At 46.0% G+C, this 23667-nt stretch overlaps 1 protein-coding gene across 6 annotated transcripts in view; it reads left to right on the top strand.

Annotated features, from left to right (window-relative positions):
- Positions 1-23667, top strand: part of vwde (von Willebrand factor D and EGF domains) — a 456813-nt gene that overhangs the window by 361455 nt on the left and 71691 nt on the right. For 4 of the 6 annotated variants that reach the window (XM_072509129.1, XM_072509128.1, XM_072509124.1 and 1 more), the window contains one exon: positions 13863-13916. The exons of the other annotated variants lie outside the window; for them this stretch is intronic. In XM_072509129.1, coding sequence (XP_072365230.1) covers positions 13863-13916 — 54 coding nt within the window. The remainder of the gene's footprint in view (positions 1-13862; positions 13917-23667) is intronic. 6 annotated transcript variants of the gene reach the window in all.

The following is a 23667-nucleotide window of genomic DNA, read 5'->3' as shown; positions in this document are numbered from 1 at the left end:
GAATATCTCAGCCAATGTACATTAATTGCAAATTAAATCTTAATTCTTGTCTGCCATCACATCTTTTAATTCAAATTTCCCAATCTATTTTCAGGAAATTCCTCCTCATACCTACGTAGTTTACTTTGTTTCGATTTAAGACCTTGGGCGGGATTCTCCGCTTGCCGACGCTGAAATCGTATTTGGTGATCGGGCAGAGAATCCCTTTTGACTCCAAAATTGGGGACGGTGCTTGTTTTCGGATGTTCTGCCCCCTCCAGAAAGGCATCATCGGTGAGTACATCGCACGCCGTTGGGACGGCCTCAGTACGTTGCCTGAAGGCCCTCCCCGATGCTCCGCCTCCAATGGGCTGATGGCATGGGTACACGTGTGCTCTTTGTTTTCGTCAACTTTGCGTGGCAGTTACGGACTGTGTCCAGTGCCGCCACAGCTGGGGGGGGATAGGGGGGAGAACCATTCCACTGGCCTGGGGGCTTCAGTGGGGTCAGCGGCAACCGGTGGGGAGTGGCCCTGGGGTGGCAACAGGGGGGAGGTGGTTACGGGTGGGCACTAACTGGCAGGCCGGGTCCATGCGTGGCCGACGCCATGTTGAATGGAGCGACCGCTGCAGGTCATCTCCGTGCGCATACGTGGCAATTCTCCGGCCGTGTCTGTGGGAACGCCGGGGATTTTACATGGCGCGGCTGCTAGCCCCCCACCGGGCGGAGCATCGGTGCTGGAGCGGAGCCAACTTTTTCATCGTAAAATTAGACACTTCCTCCGGACAGAGCCTCAAAATCAGAGACTCCAGACCCTTACTTTTGGACTTAAATAAATCTCTTTGACATTCAATATAAAATTCCATAATATTATTGTTTTGCCACAGAAGGGATTATTAATTAACCCCTTGTAATTGCACAGTGTTAGATCCAAAATTGAGTGTTGCTTCGGTGGTTCCTCAGCATAATTGATCTGGGAAGCAATTGTTACAACACACTGGGCTAGTGCACGGTCAATTCCAGCCCCACTTGACCCGGAGACACAACACAAGTGAATTAATCAATGATTCTTAGAAAAATACCCAAAATCTTTGACCGTTGGCTGTCCAATAATTACAGTCAGCAGGTTTGTAAGTTTAAACACAATTACTGTTTATTTATAATAAGAACTATAATGAAATCTGCAGCAAATACGACTGGTTAACTATTGTTTAGTTCCTAACCCCCCCCCGCCCCCATCCACTTTACCTTGCCCTCCATCCTCTATACATACAAATATAAGACAGACAAACACAGCATCAAGAAAGGAGGTAAGAAAATGTAACAGAGAAATAGCGTAATTGTCTCAGATGGGTGCCTCCAACACCTTGCTCCTTTCAGTTTGAGGCTTTTACAGTAGGTTCATTTAAATCTCTGAAGTGTTATGAACTCACAGCCTTTACAAAGAGAGGGAGAGAGAGAGAGAGACAGAGACAGTCTTTGCTCACAGCTTGTATTGGGTATCCTGTAGATTCATTCATCCAGGTTCTCTGCAACTTCAGGAATGCAGCACTCAAAGCCTTTCTGAAGAGGAAGAAAAAACAATTATTTGCCTTTCTGTGTCCAGGAATCAAACTGAAACTCCTTGGGATTCTGAAGGCTATTCCACTGGGACAGGATACAATCACTACCTGCTCTTGGGCAGAATATGGCCTTTAGGGCCAATTCATTGTCCCCCAGGCAATCAATCAAACCGAGTCCCTGCCCACCTCTCTCTCTGGTTCCAACAAGTCTGAAACTCTTATTCAAACTAACAGAATGTTCTCTCTGGTAACTTGTGAGTTCATCATTCTCTCTGTTGCTTGACTAAAAGATACATGTCCATTAACCACCCATGGATCAGAAATGATAACGGCAAAATACAGGAAAATGAAAATAATTGAATAAATAAACAGGGTAGACCCTTGCACTATCTTGTATGCATTGCATAAACTCATCCTCCACACTGTTACCACAAACTTGTTTCGCCTTGTCTATTTGAAGATTAAAGTTTCCTATGATCACTATATTACTCGAATTGAATGCAACTCTAATTTCTTGATTTATACTCTGCCCTATATCTCAGCCTCAAACCCACATCTTACAACTTGCATTCATTGCAGATATTCAACCAAGATAGGCACATCACCCAAACACATTGCATTACACCTCCCTTCTCTCTTGTAGGATAATGTGGCACACAAGCTGCCGGCAGCATCACTTGACCAACAGAGAACAGACACAGCTGCATGTCCCCACCCTGACAGAGGAGATATTGCTCACCATCATTGGAGTAGCCACAACTGAGACTTTGGCATTGATGGGGCTGAAAACATAGGAGGTGATTGTACATTCATACGTAATCCTTCATCCCACATGCCCTTTCTCCATCTCCTAATCTGATAAAAATCAACAGATGGTGTCAGCATGCACCTTTCGCTTGCCTTCCTTCCCTCACTGTACCCCTAATCCTTGGGTTTTCCTCCTTTCAGATCCCCAAGAACTGCCACCTGGCCAGGCAGTGGTGTAGAAGTGTGAAATGGAAGGGGAAGAAAAGACAAATGATAAAGACGTAACATCTTCACTCAATGTCAGACTAGCAACCACCACCTCAGATACTGACACTGTGCGTATTTTCAAGGATATTCTCAAGGCAGGACCTGCACTTGATGTGACGATGGGCATAAATAGCCTGTAGCCAATGGGAGCGGGGTGGGGGAAGGAAGTGGAGGAGAGGAAGGTAGCACAAGTCCCATCTCACCAGAGAAACAGTTTTCCTCCAGACGACTGGGTGAGGTCTTTATTGGGGCAAGCTCCTAGGAGGAAAAATCATTGATGTTTAGGAAATGACGGGTACAAGACCGAACAAGTCTGGCATATCTTTAAATGTGCCTTCTGCCCTGGGTCAGTTTAATAGCATTTGTCCTCACGCCATTGTCATTCCACCAGAGCCTTTACTGTTGCCTGTCACCAGCCAATCTAGAATCCTGGTGCACTCCAAAGCCAGGTCTTTTAGTCCCACAGCTGCATTCTCCTTCAGTGTAGGTCAGTGCCTTCCAAAACCCATACTGCAACCCTGGGGTAGCACTGCATAGGAGCATTAGGCTAGGTAAAGGCACCCATGAGGCAGAGACCAGGGAATGCACAAGGGTAAGTAATTGGATGGTTGCTCGATAAAAATATTTTGGAATATTTGTTAAGTGGTTGCTTTTATTTCAGCGCAGGGCAAAGTGATTGTCAGTGATAAAAGAAAGATTACGTATGGAGCTGTTAGTGAATGGGAAATTCAGGTTGCATTCACTGGAACCGCAGTCAGATGAACCAATCACAAACAGCCTAGATGGAGATGGGCTGTTGGTTGCCTCGTCCCACTTCCTCTTACTTGTTTTTTTCTTCTTTAGCCACTTTCTCTATACTTGGTGTTAGGGGGTGTGCCAATACAATGCTGAGGTTGCAGCAAACCATAACAAATGATGAGATACACTCTGGCCTGTGATGTAAGGCTTTTCCAGAGCAGCTAGTCCAGAAGGCCAAATCATTCTTATACACCCCAGATCTCTGCTTGGTGGCATTTTCTATGCCAACATGACTTATTATAAGAATGTTGGCAATGCTTGCACATTGAAATTACGAACCAGATGTAAGCAGGAAGCCCTTGTCGCTTAGTAGCCACCACAGGATTTGTCATTATGGCTCAAAGATTGATTGTACACTGGACTAGCTCAGGACAACGCATCATGGCTGCTGTCAGGATATCAGGTATTGACCTGCATAATGATGTGAATATGGTCGCACATCAGCTGGCTGTTGAGAGACTGGACCCTTTGCAGTTACACTGCATCTCTGAATTTACCTGCACACTGCACTAGTGGGAAACCTGATATCCGGATGAAACCAGATGTTTATTCTGCCTGTTTTTCTCAGAAAAGAGTGTATGAAATGAATTTCCCTTTCGTAGCAGACAGCGCATCAGTGCCTTCTAAGACAATAAGTGACAAACTACAAAATCATCTACTCCAGCCTGGATGGAGCCCACACGAAGTAGTTGAAAGCTATGATCAGTTTTAAAGTTATTTACAATGCTCGGCATCCCATGATGTGAGCAGCTGCTTTTTCACGGACTCTGGCTCTGCTCATCTTTTACGTCTGGTGCACATTTCATAATGGTCTTTTATTTTTTTAGATATATGTCTTGCACTATGTCCCTGGTTGATCCTGATTGGAGTTTTGCAATGAGGAGCAGAGTTAAATCAAAGAGAATCCTCATTTGGCCATGGCAGTCTGAGTGGGCTGGGGTCCAGCTTGCAGTGGCATCTTTGTTGGTGAGCGTGCCTTCGCCTCGGTGGTGCTCTGTGCATCGGGATGATGGCTGCCATTGAGAATGCAGTTCTCAATGAGGATCTCAGCTCTGTTATGCAGATCTTTAGAGCTCATTTTTAATATTGCAAGGTATCCTTGGGAGAATGGTGGGGGTGCAGGAGAGAATCCTTGTATTCGATAGAGCGCTTTCCCTGGTAAGGGCCCGCGGAGATCCTACTACATGATGTGTCGTCTATTCTGATGCGTTCAGGAGGTAGGGGCTGGACAAGGAGTGTCCATGAGCTTGGTCCATGGCGAGAAGTGGGAGGCGAGTTCCGATTGAGTTTGAAAATTGATAGTCAAGCTTTAGTAACCTTATTCTGGAGATTGGGCATATCAGGTTCAACTGACCACAATGTATCCGGTCTTCAAGGTCTGGGGTGGGTTGCCCCCCCACCCCCTCCTTAACCACTGGCCCGATGTTAGCCTGTTCTCGACATGGGGAGTCGATGTGGCAAATCTAGTCTGTGGATCGCTTGGGCGTTGGGCGGTGACATGGTGGAAGTGAAGGTGCTTCGTTCGTTGGTATCCACAAGAGAACCTGAGGAGTGTTTGATGATCCTGTCACGTCTTTGGCCTTTTCAAGCAACATAGATGGTGTTATTAGCCTGCAATTCTTCAGTATTCCTGGACATTACTCCCTTTTCATTATGTTGTGGATTACTTGTTGTCGTTTCTCCTGCTAGGGTGTGTGAGAGCCACCTGTTATCCTGTTCTAGTAAAAGCCATATTAAGTGTGTAGCACGGTAGTTTAGTGGTTAGCACTGTGGCTTCACCGCGCCAGGGTCCCAGGTTCGATTCCCTGCTGTGTCACTGTCTGTGCGGAGTCTGCACGTTCTCCCCGTGTCTGCGTGAGTTTCCGCCGGGTGCTCCTGTTTCCTCCCACAGTCCAAAGATGTGCAGGTTAGGTGGATTGGCCATGATAAATTGCCCTTAGTGTCCATAAAAGATTAGCAGGAGTTATTGGGTTAGGGGGATAGGGTGGAAGTGAGGGCTTAAGTGGGTTTTGACAGACCCGATGGGCCGAATGGCCTCCTTCTGCACTCTATGTTGTATGTCTAAGTCAATTATGTGAAATGTGGCCTGTGCACAGTTTTACTCCTTTCTTATTTTATGTGCAGTAATCCTTGTGGTAATGGGGAGAGATTACTTTTTGGATTTCTCTTACTTCATTCACAATGAAGAAGAGTGGAGCCATGGCAGTGTGATGATGGATGGTTGGTTGATGTGGAGCTGGGAGGTAGGGTTAGCTGAGATTAAGGATATCCAGCCCTGCTAGAGCTAACCGCATTAGGTCTTTATTTTTTATTACTTTGAATTTAAGATTCCATGCTTGTCTCCTTCAATGGCCTGGGCAGATTATGTATCCTACAGAGGACTGGGTTCTTTCTGACCTTCCTTTGAGGTTGGAGTGTTTTGTTGGGTCTTTTTTCTTTACAGCTATTAGAATAAGAGGAATTCAGTAGCAGCGCACACGTAGCTGGGTTTGGTCAATCCTTAACTGATTTGTTGAAGAGAGAGATTGTTCGCCATGCCTCTACATTGTTGGAGCCCTTCCCTCGTGTGAAGGTAGGTTTGATGGGGGAGTTAGGCGCCCTCCTTGTATGGTGGATTTTTGAGTGTCCTCTTTGTTGTGGTTGGAGTTCCCATGTGGAAACCGTGTTTGTGTCTCTGTTGAGGCAGCTCTGTCATTTCCCTTAATATCTTTCTTGTGATGGCGTGCAGTATGGGGCAGTGGCTAATATTCCAAAGTTAGCTTTGGCATTCTTCCCTTAGGGTGTTCTTTATTTTTCCATTCATCTGGGTGAGAAGTATACAGTTATAAATCCTGGTCTAGTTGGGTGGCCTATGAGAATTTCCCACAATTGTACCGAGTGGGAGGGAGGGATTGACCTACCCACCCTCCCTGGACACCCAATTGTTGTATGTCTTGATGATTCTCCTTCTCTTCAGTGATGGGGTCTCCCCTGCTGGGGCTGGAATAATCTTTTATTTAGTATAAATGGGGGTGATGCACTGTCCTGAGTGTGGTTGGTAAGGTGCAGGATTGGTTGGGGTGTAGTTTGGGGTGTGCTGGAGGTCCTGATTCCTGTGTGTCAGAATGTGCTGGGCTAGGTCTGGTCCAGTGCTGTGGTTGGTATCCAGTTGCCTCCTTCTTGGGATGTCCATTCTCGAAGGCACTTAGTAGGGACATCCTGAGATGCTGGGGTTTGCTTCTTTGGTGCACGGGGACCTGGTGTTGAGCCGAGTTGTACTTTGATTGACATCCTGTTGCCCCATAATGATCAGGATACTTTCTTGTTTGAATGAGCAGGTTGTTCTCCTCTTCATTAATGATTGATGGACCGTGAGAATAAGGACCCGCCGTGGAGGTCCTGATCCATTGATCCAAGAACATTCATTGAACGAAAGAGTGACAAATCCCCAGGACCTGACGGTTTCCATCCGAGGGTGTTAAAGAAATTAGGGGAGAACATTGTAGATGCTGTAACTAATCTTTTAGAGTTCCCTAGATTCAGAATTTCCTCTGGATTGGAAAATTGCACATGTCATTCTGCTTTTTAAGACGTGTAGAAGTTCAAAATCAGGGAATTTCAGGCCGTTAGCCTAACAACTGTGATAGGGAAGTTGTTGGGGTCTATAATGAAGGATAGGGTAATTGAACAATTCTCAAATTCACAGTCAATCAGGGAGAGCTAGCATGGATTCATGACAGGTAGGTCATGCCTGCCAAAACTCATTGAATTTTTTGAAGTGGTGATAGGGGAATGTCTATGGATGTTGTTTACATGACATCCAGAAGGCATTTGATAAAGTCCCACATAGGAGACTGTTAACGAAGGTAGAAACCCATGAAATTGAGGGCAAATTACTGACTTCTTTTTCTTTATTCGTTCATGGGATCTGGGTGTCGCTGGCCAGACCAGCATTTATTGTCCATCCCTGAGGACATTTAAGAGTCAACCACATTGCCTGGGCCTGGAGTCATATGTAGGCCAGACCAGGTAAGGATGACAGATCTCCTTCCCTAAAGGACATTAATGAACCAGATGGGTTTTTATGACAATCGATAATGGTTTCACGGTCATCATTAGAATTCTAATTTCTGATTTTTTTAAAAATTGAACTCAAATTCCACAACTTGCCCTGGTGGGATTCGAACCAGAGCATTACCCTGGGTCTCTAGATTATTAGTTCAGTGACAATACCACAACACCACTGCCTCCCCTAAATTGCTGGGAAATTGGTTGAGCGGTAGGAGATAGAAAGTAGGGATAATAGATAGTTACTCAGATTGGTAGGATTTGACTGATGGTGCCCTTAGGGATCTGTGTTAGAGCCTCAGTTGTTCACATTATTTATTAACGACGTGGATAATGGCAGAGAAAGTAATTGCTCCAAATTTGCAGATGATACAAAGTCTGGTGGAATTGTAGACAATGTAGATGACAGTATAAAATTACAAAGGTGTATTGATAGACTAGATGAATGGGCAAAACTGGCAGATGGATTTCAATGTAAGCAAGTGTGAGGTTGTTTATTTTGGAACAAAAAAGGATAGATGAGGATACTTTCTAAATGGTATGAAGCTAAATTCAGTAGATGTCCCAAGAGAACTGGGGGTTCAGCTGCATAGATCTTTAAAATGTCTCTAATAAGTGCAGAAATTAGTCAAGAAGGCTAATGGAATGCTGGCCTTTATATCTAGAGGACTACGGTATAAGTACGCAGAAATAATGCTGCAGCTTTACAAAATGCTGGTTAGATCCCACTTAGACTACTGTGAACAGATCTGGGCACCACACCTTAGGAAGGAAATTTTGGCCTTGGAGGGAATGCAATGTAGGTTTACAAGAAAGATACTTGTACTTCAGGCATTAAATCATGAGGGGATTTTATACAAATTAGGCCTGTTTTCTCCAGAATTGTTGGTGTCATGGGCAGCATGATGGCACATTGGTGAGCAATCCTGCCGCACAGCGCCAGGGACCCGGGTTCAATTCCTACCTTCGGTCACTGTCTGTGTGGAGTTATCACTTTTTCCCTGTGGGTTTCCTCTGGGAGCGCCTGTTTCCTCCCACAGTCCAAAGATGTGCAGGTTAGGTGGATTGGCCATGCTAAATTGCCCCTTAGTGTTGAGGGATAGGCAGGTTAAGTGTGGTTATGGGGTTACAGGAAGAGGATGGGATGAGTTAGGGTGCTCTTTCAGAGGTGCAGACTTGATGGGTCGAATGGCCTCCTTCTGCACTGTAGGGATTCTATGGTTCTATGAATTTAGAAGGTTAAGGGGTGATCTGATAGAAGTCTTCAAGATATTAACAGGAAACGACAGGGTAGATAAATATAAACTGTTTCCATTGGTTGGAGATTCTTGAACTAGGTGGCATTGTCAAAAAATTAGGGTCAAGCCATTCAGGGGGGATGTTACGAAGCATTTCTACACACAAAGGGTGATCGAGGTTTGGAACACTTCCATAAATGGCAATTGATGTTAGATCAGTTAATTTAAATCTGCGATAGATCAGTTTTTGTTCAACAAAGATATTGAGGGATATGGGCCATTGGCAGGTATATTGAGTTAGGCCACAGATAGCCATGATCTCATTGAATGGCAGAACAGGCTCGAGGGGCTGAGTGGCTTACTCCCATTCCTATGTTATCCTGTGATCCACTCTTGGTAGTTCTACTTCTTCCTTTTTGTTTTTCTTGGAATGTGTTGACGGCACTCAATCTATACATGTTGCTGCTGGTCCTCTCTGTATAAATGAATGGAATGATGTTGGTTCTATACTGGGTCTGAGACTGCGGTTATGTTGCGTTGTGTGCTGTATATGTAACACCCTTTTAGAATTGGGGTTTCCCTATTTTTTCGTTGTATGTTTCTTCTTTTTCTAAGGGTGGATATAAAGTTGATTGGTTCCTGTGTAGGTGCAGATGAGTCTAGTACCCGAGGAGAGGAGGTTGAGCTGTGTCATTGGTGCCCCTGGCACTGCTTGAGAGGGGTTATATATTGAGGCAAACCCAAACACGACGCAAAAAATTTACCCTGAACTCTCGTGGCCATTGCGAGCAATCGCTGAATGGGAAGGTGCGCAGCATTTTAACATTGTTTTTATGGCCTTATCCTGTTTCTCCCTTGTTCTCTGGTTGGGCTTATGGAGGCATCAAATTATGTCCAATCATTGTATCAAGCTCGTTATACTGCTGTTTTCCTGTCCCCCTCTTGTCCATGTACACTGAGCCTTTTGTTTTACTTGTTGTACTTTCATTCTTGTGATTTTGTTCTGTTTGTCAAAATGTAAAACTTTAATAAATATATATTTTAAAAAATTATTTGTAATGCCATCATGCTACTTAGAAGCTGCTTGTCTCCTGGAACAAGTGGCAGATTTCAGGGAGCACATCCTGAGTGAATTGGAGATCTCGCGGGCACTGCTCAGCGCAGACGTTCAGTTAGAAGAAAAATGTTCAGAAGAACCTGGGTGGACAAAGCTTTCTGCTGAGAGTCCTTTTCCTGACTCTTCCTTTTTCCCCCTTTGAGCAGATTGTTCTCCTCATGTAAAACTTCACCCCCATTCTCCTTGTCAAGCTGCAGGCCAAGGGTGATACAAATCACAACATCCATGACCAGAAGCAAAAGCTGTGAACAGGACTCTTAAATTAAGAACCAAGTTCTTCGCCATGTGCCACACTACTACCTATAGGCTTCACCAACTTCAAGTTGCACTACAAACTACCAAAATACTTCTGTTAACTTAACAACAGTGAGCAGAGATCGATCAGCAACTAAGATAAATGTAGTTGATGATCCCTTTAAATAGTGCATGTGGGTTCCTTCCTGCTGTTGATGTGTGAGGTTATAGAAGGCCTTGGCTGAAGTGTTGAGTTTGAAAATGGCACTTCTAATAGAGTAAAATCAATACATGCTGAGTTATGACATGATCTGCCTGCTCTGCACATAATGATCTGCCCAAAAGGGCATCTGGCATGGTCAGCAACAGAAAAGTGCATGTGCAACACAAATATCATTTCAGACTCATACTAGCAACCATGGGGCTAGAATTCTAGATGCAACAAAAGTTTGCAGCAAATGCGCCACAAAATGGGAAGGACTGGAAAATTAAAAGATCAACATAATTCCCTCTCCTCGGATACTGCTCCATTCCCTTTCAAAATCACTGTCGTCACCCTATCCTCAAAAATGATAATTTAACCCCTTTATCTTCGCAAATTATCACGATATCTGTAACCTTCTTTTCGAAGCCTTTGAATATGGAATTATATCCTAAATTCATATCCATCTTCTTCAAAATTAAATATTTGAATTTCTGAAATCTTATTTCCAGTTCCATTGAAGCCACCGGGAAACCCGCAGGCGGGGATGCACTGCCAGTAGGAAAAGAGAATCCTAAAGCTGGAGAATTCTGGCCATCATGTCAGGCTCCTGCACTGATACATTGTTGCTCAACACCTGCCTGAAGTGCAGCAATACATGTAGCACCCCAGATGTGCATTCACCTAACAATCAGTTCCTAGCTCTTGACGAACAATATAACAATATGACCTCCTTCTTTAAAATAATCCGTCTGTATCAATAAAACTGTTCCAATCATTAACTTTTTATATTATCTAACTAAAAACGATTAACAATTGACTTATATAACAAAGCTGAACACCTTTAGAGTCTGTTATAGCTTGTTACTTTTTCTCTAAATATTATTGTCAGTATTGCTTTGGTGGTAGGATGTCATGCCCCATCTTGTTGATTTGGCATTCATCACTCTCAGTGTTTAGTTGGCACACTGCATAGGTGATGTTTTGTGTGTTATTCCTTGTATTATAGGAATTGTGTTTGATGTCACTAATGTGTTACTTGCTGGTGACATTGTTGATGTCCTCTCGCTGGTTAGTGATGCTGCTGGTGTTGATGATCTTTTCTACTTTTCCACTTCAGATGTAGGTTGAATATTGACTCACATCTTCTCATTTGCTCACCTGTTTCAGCCTCTGTGAAGTCTGGCCTTGGAGTCTCAGCTTCAACAATAGCTTTTGCTGGCTTCCAGGTTTTCAATATTGGCTCCAGCATATACAGTTTGTCCTTTCAGCAACTCGGGCAGTGATTGAGCATGTTTGTTAAAGTGTTGATCTTTTTTTGCCTGTGTGTCAGTGAATTGTTTCTTCCCAGCAGTATCGGAAAGAAATGGCCTGCAGGAATTAGAACAATTTAATGCAGTTACCTAGTCTTGCAAATTGCACGGTTTGGGGCCTGCATCAGGTATTGGAGGTCGGGGTTGAGGTCGAGTCGGACCCGTGTTGGGGTTTGGTGTGTTGGGAGATACTATGGGGAGGAGTCCCATGCATGTTTACAATAGATACCAGAAGTTAGAAGAGGTTTTAATTCTTCTAACTTTTTTCCAGGTAACCAATGACAGAACAATCTGAAGTTTGTGATTTAAATTGCATTTTCGGATGGTTCCCAGCACGGGGAAATTGCCCAATGGCAGTCTTCCTTTTGGCTAATTGCCATGCAAATGTTTACCTGTGAAGTTCCGAGAGAGGTTCTTCAGTGCATCTTTGGGGTACCCCTAAATCCGGCAGTGGGGAGTTTGGATGTTATGACCTGTTTTCTAGGAAGTATCTTGCCGCCTTGACCATCTGGAATTGTCTTTCTATAAACCCTTGGGTCATGAAGTGATGATGTTGAACCCATACTGTTCAGTGAATTCTGTAAATTTTCTGACTGTGATTTAGATTCCATTGTCACATATTCCTCTCAGGAATTGTTTGCTCAGCAAACTGCACTCATACTACTGAGCTCTCAAATCTTTCACCGGTCGGATAAAAGTCAATTTTAAGTCTGTAACTGTGAGATACCATTCTTGATTGTGTGTGGCTTCCACAGTATGCCATGGTTTGGATATACTATCATCTCCTTTCTCTGCTGTACATTTCTATACTTCAGGCCTCTACTGCAAGTGGACAACATTTTCAATGTATTTATAGATGTATATCCAATACGCAGCTAATGCTGCTCTGAGCTTATACTACCCCATTCCCATGTGGCCTTCGTGTATCTTCCACAGACGTTCTACCTGCATTTTTGGGGGTCTGATCATTCTGGATTCGGCGAGCAGAACACCATCTTCTAGTGAGATGTCATCTCTGATAGACCAGAACTGCCATATTGCAGTCTATGTTTGCTGTATCTCATCAGGAGATCCCTGGACTACTTACTGATGCAGCATCTGTTAGTCTTCATCTTTGCTGGTCTCATCTCTAGTTTGACTCAGTTTCAATGGTGTTACATTCTCTAGGTGATGGATCTTTATACCCAGGTATTTTGGGTGGGACTCTCCGTTGCCCGACGGTGAAATCATATTTAGCGATCGGGCGGAGAATCCCCATTTGCGACCAAATCGGGGTCGGCGGCATTTTTTGGATGCTCCGCTCCTCCATATCGGCGGCAGCGCGTCGCTTTGAGGTCCTCCCCCCGATGCTCCGCCCCCGATGGGCCGAGTTTCCGAACACGCGGATCGCATGTGATCTGAGTTTTCTTAAACCCGGCGTGGCGGCTGCGGACTGTGTCCAGGGCCGCCACAGTTGGGCGGGAGCCATGCTGCTGGCAGGGAGGGCTTTGGCGAAGGCTGGGGGAACTGGTGGGGGGTGTCCAGGGGGTGTTGAGTGGGTGTCCAGGGGGACACTATTTGGCCGGCTGGGTCCACACCATGTTGTACGGCGCGAACGCTGCAGCTCGTCGCCGTGCGCATGCGCAGCCACGGATCCAGCAATTCTCTGGCCGTTTATGTCGGGAACGCCGGAGGATTTAGGTGGCATGGTTGCTAGCCCCCCACTGGGCGAAGCATCGGTTGGGGGTGGCGCCGACTTTGTCATTGTAAAACTAGACACTTCCTCCAGACATAGCCTCAAAATCGGAGAATCCAGCCCTTTATCTCATGTCTCTCCTGTGGTGACAGATGAGATAGGGCACCTGTTAATACCATTTCTCTTCCTGGCTTGTATTTCAGACTGAAATTGTAACTCGGAAGCTTCAAGAGTAATCTCAGCGGTCTTGCTGCTGTTCTACAAAGATTTTTCTTGTAGACAGTGATCATTTTCCAATATGAATTTTCTCCCATAGAGATTTCTATGGAATTTCCCACATCCATACATAACTACTAAAAGCTCTCTTTCTATGCTGGTGTATCTGTCTCAACTGAGGTTAGAGCTTTCAAAGTGAATACTGTTGGTTTTCGCTCATATCAGGGCTAATCCCAGTCCTTTTGTAGGAGCATCTACTGATCGAGTAACAGGTTCCTTTTTGTTATAGGATGATAAACTTCCCCCTTGCATACTACTTGAGTTTGTTGAAACTCCTCTCTGACCACTGTTACTCAACATCTTTCATCAGCTTATGTAGGTTTGCTGTGTGTCCTCCTATGTGTATAAAATGACTCAAATACTGGATCAAGTCAAGGAACTTCTTAACTCTTTCTTCTCTCTTACAGCTTCCACCTCTGAGGTTGCTGTGACTTTTTCAGGACTCAACTTGACTCAGTCAGGTGTGTACATCACTCCAAAGAAATTCCATTCAGCTTGATCCCAACCTTCCTGGTTCTTTCCATGGCTTCATGTAGAAGGGGCTCATGATCCTTTTAATCAACACCATAGATCTGGATATCATCAGCTATGCTGACTGCTCTTTATGAATCGGCATGTCTTGACTACTTTCTTTAAGATCAACAAGTAGGTACAGGAATTTGCATTGACCAAAGCATATGTCGAATGTTGTCAACAGCAAAGATTTCTCATCAGATTTCACATTCCACGATCCAGGGAAATTCTTAGCCATCCATTTGGCTTCAATTACCTTGATGGAACTTACCCTGTCTGCAAGCTTTGTGACTCTGCCGATCACCTATATTTCTTCAATTTCTTGGAGCTCACCTTCAAGATTTCCTTATGGGCGGCATGGTAGCACAATGGTTAGCACTGTTGCTTCACAGCACCAGGGTCCCAGGTTCGATTCCTGGCTTCGATCATTGTCTGTGCGGAGTCTGCACGTTCTCCCCGTGTCTGCGTAGGTTTCCTCTGGGTGCTCCAGTTTCCTTCCACAAGTCCCGAAAGATGTACTGTTAGGTCATTTGGACGTTCTGAATTCTCCCTCGGTATACCCGAACAGGCACCGGAGTGTGGCGACTAAGGGATTTTCATAGTAACTTCATTGCACTGTTAATGTAAGCCATCTTGTGACAATAATAAAGATTATTATTATTCAGGTTTATTCACACTTTACATGTGGGGTGAATCATTGTTTTCGTCTTTGGCATGATTAGAACCATACCTGGAACAAAGAAAGATGATTGTAGTGCTTAGAGGTCAATCATCACAGCTCCAGGACATCACTGCAGGAGTTTCTTAGGGTAGTGTCATAGGCCCAACCACCTCCAGCTGTTTCATCAATGACCTTCTTTCCATCATAAGGTCAGAAGTGCGGACGTTAGCAGATGACTGCAAAATATTCAGAACCATTCGTGATCCTCAGATACTGAAGCAGTTCATGTCCAAATGCTGCAAGACCTGGGCAATATTCAGGCTTGGGCTGATAAGTGGCAAGTAACATTCGTGCCACATCAGTGCCAGGCAATGACCATCTCCAACAAGAGAGGATCTAACCATTGCACCTTGACATTCAATGGCATTACTATCGCTGAATCCCCACAATCAACACCCTGGGGATTAACATTGACCAGAGTCTGATCTGAACTAGCCATATAAATGCTGTGGCTGCAAGAGTAGGTCAAAGGCTAGGAATCCTGCAGTGAGTAACTCACCTGCTGACCATCCCCCCCGCCCCAACAAAACCTGTCCATCCTCTGCAAGGCACAGGTCAGGAGTGTAATGGAATACTTCCCACTTGCCTGGATGAATGCAGCTCCAACAACAAACAAGAAGCTTGACATCATCCAGGCCAAAGCAGCCTGCTTGTTTGCTACCCCTTCCACAAATGTTTAATCCCTCACATGAATAGCAGCAGCCATCTACAAGATGCACTGCAGGAACTTCCAGGTTCCCTCAGCCAGCATGTTCCGAACCCATGATCGCTACTATATAGGACAAGAACAGCAGATGCCTGGGAACACCACCGCCTGAAGGTTCTCCTCCAAGTCACTCAGCATCCTGACTTTGAAATACATTGCTGTTCCTTCACTGTCACTGGGTCAAAATCCTAGAGTTTCCTGCCTAACAGTACTGTGGGTGTGCAGGAACTGCAGCAGTTCAAGAAGACAGCTCACTGTCATAATATGCACCCATGCACATCATGAGGTAAAAGCAGGCAGTGACAGACACCCAGGTGAGCCAATCAACATACAGAACAGAACACGACCAATCATCCGGCAGAACACCAGAGGGGGGCTTCCAACTATAAAACACTCTGCCTCTTTCCACTGGTGACAACTGTAGCGACAGTCAGGGTGTACAAATCATTCAACATCTTCTACACGTTGATCAGAACTAGCCTGGCCTAGATGGTGAATGTTAGTTTACTTAGAGTAGTAGAGAGTCAACCCACAGGCAGCTGTGTGCTTCGTTACTGAAGTTCAATAAATCTTATTGAACCAACGCCTACGTTTAGTGTGTGCTTGATCATTTAACTGCATCGTGTTGCAGTCCGTGTTACCCCAGGGTGAATAACACGACATGATACCAGCAGTGGCTACTGCTTCTAAGTAATTTACCTTGGAAAATTCACAGACGACCAGCAACTGCCTTCCGGCAGTATGGAAAAGATCCAGGCACCTCCACAGCTCCGGATCTCCGGGAACCTTAGTGCCAATTGGCGGGTCTTCAAGCAGAAATTCAGTCTATACCTTGAGGCCTTGGGCCTCGAAAGTGCGTCCTATGCCCGAAAAATCACGCTGCTACTGTCAACTGCGGGAGACCAGGCCATCCAAATCTTCAATTCGCTCACTTTTGCCGACGGTGAGGGCAAGACCAAGTTCCAGACCGTCCTGGCCAAATTCGAAAGTCACTGTGAGATTGAGATGAACGAAAGCTTCGAGAGTTATGTCTTCCAGCAGCGCCTTCAGGGTAAGGATGAGCCTTTCCAGTCTTTTCTCACTCATCTTTGTATTCTAGCACAATCCTGCAACTACGGTGACACTGATCAGATCGTGTTTGGTGTCCACTCCGATGCCCTGCGGGAGCAGCTCCTAAAAATAAAAAAATATGACCCTGCCAGTGGCCATCGAGACTTGCAAAGTCCACGAACAGGCGAAAAGTCGCTATTCCCGCCTTAAGTCGGCAGAGCAGGACCAATTTGCCTCCCACGAGGCTGAGTGTGTACAGACTATCACCCAAATGTGGCGCCTGAGCATCGATGAAGGGGGCCATTTAGCGTGCTTTTCCAGGGGTCCCACGCATGCACGCACCACGGTCGGGAGAACGAAGCGGCCGGAAACTATACTGCGCAGGTACGAGTGGCGGCTGACCGCACTGTGCATGTGCGACGACGCACCGAGCGCCATGACGTCGACGTGATGACATGCCTAAACTGCGGCACTGCCCATTTAAAGCAATGCCCTGCAAGAAGCAGGCGATGTCTCGACTGCAAGATGCTTGGCCATTATGCGGCTTTGTGCAGGTCTGCACCTCCGATCGGGGGCCAGCGATCCCAGTTCCAATGCAGACGCATTCGAAGTGTGCAGCAAGGGCTGCTGGATTTGGAACCTGATCCCATCAAGGATCCAGAGGATGACTGTTCCGGCCATTCATGTACCTGACCTGGATCACCTTCCAGTGCTGCAAAAGATGCAGCAGATCAGAGCCCAGCAGAAGCTGACATATGATGCTCATGCTGCTGATCTGCCCGTGCTCTCTCCGAAGGACGCTGTTCGCATCAAGTTGCCTGTTGGAGGCTGATCAGCTCCAGCTGTTGTTGTTCGACAAGCTGCTCCCAGGTCGTTTGTGGTTCATAGATTATCATAGAATTTACAGTGCAGAAGGAGGCCATTCGGCCCATTGAGTCTGCACCGGCTCTTGGAAAGAGCACCCTACCCAAGGTCTCCACCCTATCCCCACAACCCAGTAACCCCACCCAACACTAAGGGCAATTTTGGACATTAAGGGCAATTTATCATGGCCAATCCACCTAACCTGCACATCTTTGGACTGTGGGAGGAAACCGGAGCACCCGGAGGAAACCCAAGCACACACTGGGAGGATGTACAGACTCCGCACAGACAGAGACCCAAGCCGGAATCGAACCTGGGACCCTGGAGCTGTGAAGCAATTGTGCTATCCACAATGCTACCGTGCTGCCCATGGCGATGGATCTATTGTCCGGCGCAACAGAAGGGCACTACACAAACTTGCCTGCCCACCACCGGATCTCACGTTCCCAGACGTTGTTCTGCCTTATCCGGACACCTCGTTCCACGAGGCCACCAATCTGGCTGCATGCCAACCTGTCAAGACACCATCATCCCCGCCTCCACCTCTCAGGCGGTCCACAAGAATCTAACGACAGCCCCAATGACTGGACTTATAAATAGTTATTTTGTGTAGATATACTGTTATGTTTCTGCACGTTAGACACCTTACATGTACATATCCATTCACTCACCAATTGCTGTGTATAGTTACTTTTGTAAATATGTCGTACATGCTCTAAGCAGCCAACAATTTTTTTTTAAAAAGGGGGAATGTCATAATATGCACCCATGCATATCATGAGGTAAAAGCAGGCAGTGACAGATACCCAGGTGAGCCAATCAACATACAGAACAGAACACGACCAATCATCCGGCAGAACACCAGAGGGGTCTTCCAACTATAAAACACTCTGCCTCTTTCCACTGGTGACAACTGTAGTGACAGTCAGGGTGTACAAATCATTCAACATCTTCTACACGTTGATCAGAACTAGCCTGGCCTAGATAGTGAATGTTAGTTTACTTAGAGTAGTAGAGAGTCAACCCACAGGCAGCTGTGTGCTTCGTTACTGAAGTTCAATAAATCTTATTGAACCAACGCCTACGTTTAGTGTGTGCTTGATCATTTAACTGCATTGTGTTGCAGTCCGTGTTACCCCAGGGTGAATAACACGACATGATACCAGCAGTGGCTACTGCTTCTAAGTAATTTACCTTGGAAAATTCACAGACGACCAGCAACTGCCTTCCGGCAGTATGGAAAAGATCCAGGCACCTCCACAGCTCCGGATCTCCGGGAACCTTAGTGCCAATTGGCGGGTCTTCAAGCAGAAATTCAGTCTATACCTTGAGGCCCTGGGCCTCGAAAGTGCGTCCTATGCCCGAAAAATCACGCTGCTACTGTCAACTGCGGGAGATCAGGCCATCCAAATCTTCAATTCGCTCACTTTTGCCGACGGTGAGGGCAAGACCAAGTTCCAGACCGTCCTGGCCAAATTCGAAAGTCACTGTGAGATTGAGATGAACGAAAGCTTCGAGAGTTATGTCTTCCAGCAGCGCCTTCTAGGTAAGGATGAGCCTTTCCAGTCTTTTCTCACTCATCTTTGTATTCTAGCACAATCCTGCAACTACGGTGACACTGATCAGATCGTGTTTGGTGTCCACTCCGATGCCCTGCGGGAGCAGCTCCTAAAAATAAAAAATATGACCCTGCCAGTGGCCATCGAGACTTGCAAAGTCCACGAACAGGCGAAAAGTCGCTATTCCCGCCTTAAGTCGGCAGAGCAGGACCAATTTGCCTCCCACGAGGCTGAGTGTGTACAGACTATCACCCAAATGTGGCGCCTGAGCATCGATGAAGGGGGCCATTTAGCGTGCTTTTCCAGGGGTCCCACGCATGCGCGCACCACGGTCGGGAGAACGAAGCGGCCGGAAACTATACTGCGCAGGTACGAGTGGCGGCTGACCGCACTGTGCATGTGCGACGACGCACCGAGCGCCATGACGTCGACGTGATGACATGCCTAAACTGCGGCACTGCCCATTTAAAGCAATGCCCTGCAAGAAGCAGGCGATGTCTCGACTGCAAGATGCTTGGCCATTATGCGGCTTTGTGCAGGTCTGCACCTACGATCGGGGGCCAGCGATCCCAGTTCCAATGCAGATGCATTCGAAGTGTGCAGCAAGGGCTGCTGGATTTGGAACCTGATCCCATCAAGGATCCAGAGGATGACTGTTCCGGCCATTCATGTACCTGACCTGGATCACCTTCCAGTGCTGCAAAAGATGCAGCAGATCAGAGCCCAGCAGAAGCTGACATATGATGCTCATGCTGCTGATCTGCCCGTGCTCTCTCCGAAGGACGCTGTTCGCATCAAGTTGCCTGTTGGAGGCTGATCAGCTCCAGCTGTTGTTGTTCGACAAGCTGCTCCCAGGTCGTTTGTGGTTCATAGATTATCATAGAATTTACAGTGCAGAAGGAGGCCATTCGGCCCATTGAGTCTGCACCGGCTCTTGGAAAGAGCACCCTACCCAAGGTCTCCACCCTATCCCCACAACCCAGTAACCCCACCCAACACTAAGGGCAATTTTGGACATTAAGGGCAATTTATCATGGCCAATCCACCTAACCTGCACATCTTTGGACTGTGGGAGGAAACCGGAGCACCCGGAGGAAACCCAAGCACACACTGGGAGGATGTACAGACTCCGCACAGACAGAGACCCAAGCCGGAATCGAACCTGGGACCCTGGAGCTGTGAAGCAATTGTGCTATCCACAATGCTACCGTGCTGCCCATGGCGATGGATCTATTGTCCGGCGCAACAGAAGGGCACTACACAAACTTGCCTGCCCACCACCGGATCTCACGTTCCCAGACGTTGTTCTGCCTTATCCGGACACCTCGTTCCACGAGGCCACCAATCTGGCTGCATGCCAACCTGTCAAGACACCATCATCCCCGCCTCCACCTCTCAGGCGGTCCACAAGAATCTAACGACAGCCCCAATGACTGGACTTATAAATAGTTATTTTGTGTAGATATACTGTTATGTTTCTGCACGTTAGACACCTTACATGTACATATCCATTCACTCACCAATTGCTGTGTATAGTTACTTTTGTAAATATGTCGTACATGCTCTAAGCAGCCAACAATTTTTTTTTAAAAAGGGGGAATGTCATAATATGCACCCATGCATATCATGAGGTAAAAGCAGGCAGTGACAGATACCCAGGTGAGCCAATCAACATACAGAACAGAACACAACCAATCACCAGACAGAACACACGAGGCATCAGCACTCTGCCTCTTTCCACTGGCGACAACTGTAGTGACAGTCAGGGTGTACAAATCATTCAACACCTTCTACACGTGGATCAGAGCTAGCCTGGTCTAGATAGTAAATGTTAGTTTACTTAGAGTAGTAGAGAGTCAACCCACAGCTGTGTGCTTCGTTACTGAAGTTCAATAAATCTTATTGAACCAACGCCTACATTTGGTGTGTGCTTGATCATTTAACCGCATCGTGTTGCAGTCCGTGTTACCCCAGGGTGAACAACACGACACTCACCATCACCTTCTGAAGGGCAACTAGGGGTGGTCAATGAATGCTGGCCCAGCCAGCAATGACCACATCCCATAAATGAACAAAAAAGTGATGTGATACTACAAATCTTCAAAACATCTGACCATCTCATCAATACATTCTGGGTACATTTGTACAGATCTTCCTCGCTTCTGATCGGAGAACATTTTCAATAGAGGTGTGAATTGTGTCAAGCAAGGACAGTTGGTAGGATTTCGCAGGCCAGATAGTGCGGGATGAATGTAATGCGACATGAATCCCAGGTCCCGGTTGAGGCCGCACTCGTGTGCGGAACGTGGCTATAAGTTTCTGCTCGGCGATTCTGCGTTGTCGCGCGTCCTGAAGGCCGCCTTGGAGAACGCTTACCCGGAGATCAGAGGCTGAATGCCCTTGACTGCTGAAGTGTTCCCCGACTGGAAGGGAACATTCCTGCCTGGTGATTGTCGCGCGATGTCCGTTCATTCGTTGTCTCAGCATCTGCGTGGTCTCGCCAATGTACCACGCTTCGGGACATCCTTTCCTGCAGCGTATGAGGTAGACAAAGTTGACCGAGTCGCACGAGTATGTACCGCGTAGCTGGTGGGTGGTGTTCTCGCGTATAATGGCGGTATCCATTCGATGATCTGGCACGTCTTGCAGAGATTGCCATGGCAGGGTTGTGTGGTGTCGTGGTCACTGTTCTATATGTATGTTTCTGGAACATACCTCTTCATTCACCTGAGGAAGGAGCAGCGCTCCGAAAGCTAGTGACATCGAAACAAACCTGTTGGACTTTAACCCGGTGTTGTAAGACTTCTTACTGTGTTCAACCTTTTAGGAATGGGCAATAAACACTGGCCGAGCCAGCAACCCCCACATCCCATGAACAAATAAAGAAAAATCCGCAGTGTCACCTCTTTCACCTCGTGGTTTACTGAAATAAGCACAGCTCTTCACAACTGCTCAATCCCAGGATAGCAGAACCATTTTTTCAATGAAATGGAACATACAGTTAACATTGTTTCCTTTGTGAAGCCCCGTTTTGGGTTTCTCCTAGCTCTTGAAGTGCAGTTCCCTGTATACCATTCACATAATCTTCCTTGGTTTCAGAACATCTTTCTTTGATTAGTCATTTGCTTTCAATATCGAGCTTCAGATTTATGATGGCAGACTTATTCTTCACCCTCTTCCTGATCTGAATTTCCTTTCTCAGGAAATTGTGACCTCCATCCATCTCATGTATTTTTGTATGGCTCCTATGACCATGGTGTTCACAAACTCATGTCATTTTCCAGAATATGGGTGTTTTGATTTGTTTTCCATCTCATTCACCGTGTTGCTCTGTCTCAGATAATTCATTTACCATCCCCTTTCTTTGTTCTTCTCAATTTTTCCCAGTGATTTGATTTTTCACAAGCTCCGAACTTGGATCGATATGCCAAACATTGTCTTCTATCTATGAGCTTGTGGTCATCCACATCTTTTTTATTGCCGTTTCACTGCATCAATCTTGTGGCCTTCCTCATGGCTTCACTGAAGGCAAGCTGCTTGGGTAGTCAGCAATTTCATCTGTCTACTTGTTGCTTCATGTGCTCTAGCAGTCGCTGCAGCTTGAAATATTTTAAGCGTGACTGTTCCAATTATATTTTTTTGGATTTCAGGGAATGCCAAGACCTAAATGAGCTGACCAATCAGTCTTTCATCTGTTCTATTTTAATTTATGTTTTCTCGCTGCAATTTTCGATCTTGTTAAGTAATTGTCAACAGTCTCACCTAGCTCCTTCTCATCTTTGAAATTAATATCAGTGAATCTGAAGATTTGACCTGAAGATTTGTCCTGAATTTTTCAGAAATATTATCTAGGTTGCTATTATCATCCTCCCTCCTCTCCCAGCAATGAAACAAAATTAACCCTTTCTCTTCAGCCAAGAAAGGGTGTAGGTGATCCTTTCCTGTTCATGGGTGCTTTTTAAAAATCTATTGAATATCAGTCTGTACTTTTAGAAGCATAGAATTTACAGGCAGAAGGAGGCCATTCGGCCCATCGGGTCTGCACCAGCTCTTGGAAAGAGCATCCAACTCAGCCCACGCCTCCACCCTATCTCCGTAACACAACCTAACCTTTTGGACACTGAGGGGCAATTTAGCATGGCCAATCCACCTAACCTGCACACCTTTGGACTGGGAAGAAACCAGAGCACCCAGAGGAGACCCACGCAGACATGGGGAGAAAGTGCAAACACCACACAGTCACCCGAGGTCGGAATTGAACCCGAGACCTTGGAGCTGTGAAGCATCTGTACTAACCACTGTGCCCCGTGCCGCCCCACCGTGCCATGGGTTTCCTGGCAACGGGGGTCGGATTTAGTGGGAAATACCATTGACAGTGGCGGGACGAGAAGATCCCGCCCTTGACTAACAGCAGGCCGCCTCCTATTGCCGAGAAACACACCATGGGGAGAGCAGAAAATCTTGTCGTATGAATTAAAAATACCCTATGATCTATCCATCTATGCATTTATGTATTTACAGCTAAGTTAACTACAGTGGAATTAGATGGATTAGATTCCATTTTACCCCAAAAGTTTGTTCAAACCCAAAACTAAAAAAAGTAACCATTTGTAGTCAATTATGACAGTTTACCATTTCCCTCCTCAACCATCCTATTTGAATGTGATTGTACATTTGGTGCCAATTAATGGGCAGTAGAAGTGGGAGTTTTTTGCTGACTTAATACAGATGAAACTGTTCAAACTTACTTTTCATAGCCAGCAATCAATTTTGAAACAATGTTGAACTCAAATTTTAAA

Source organism: Scyliorhinus torazame, chromosome 6 (assembly GCF_047496885.1).
Source record: "Scyliorhinus torazame isolate Kashiwa2021f chromosome 6, sScyTor2.1, whole genome shotgun sequence".
NCBI lineage: Eukaryota > Metazoa > Chordata > Chondrichthyes > Carcharhiniformes > Scyliorhinidae > Scyliorhinus > Scyliorhinus torazame.
Note: the sequence above shows the minus strand (reverse complement) of the source record. Positions and strands in the feature narration are given on the sequence as shown.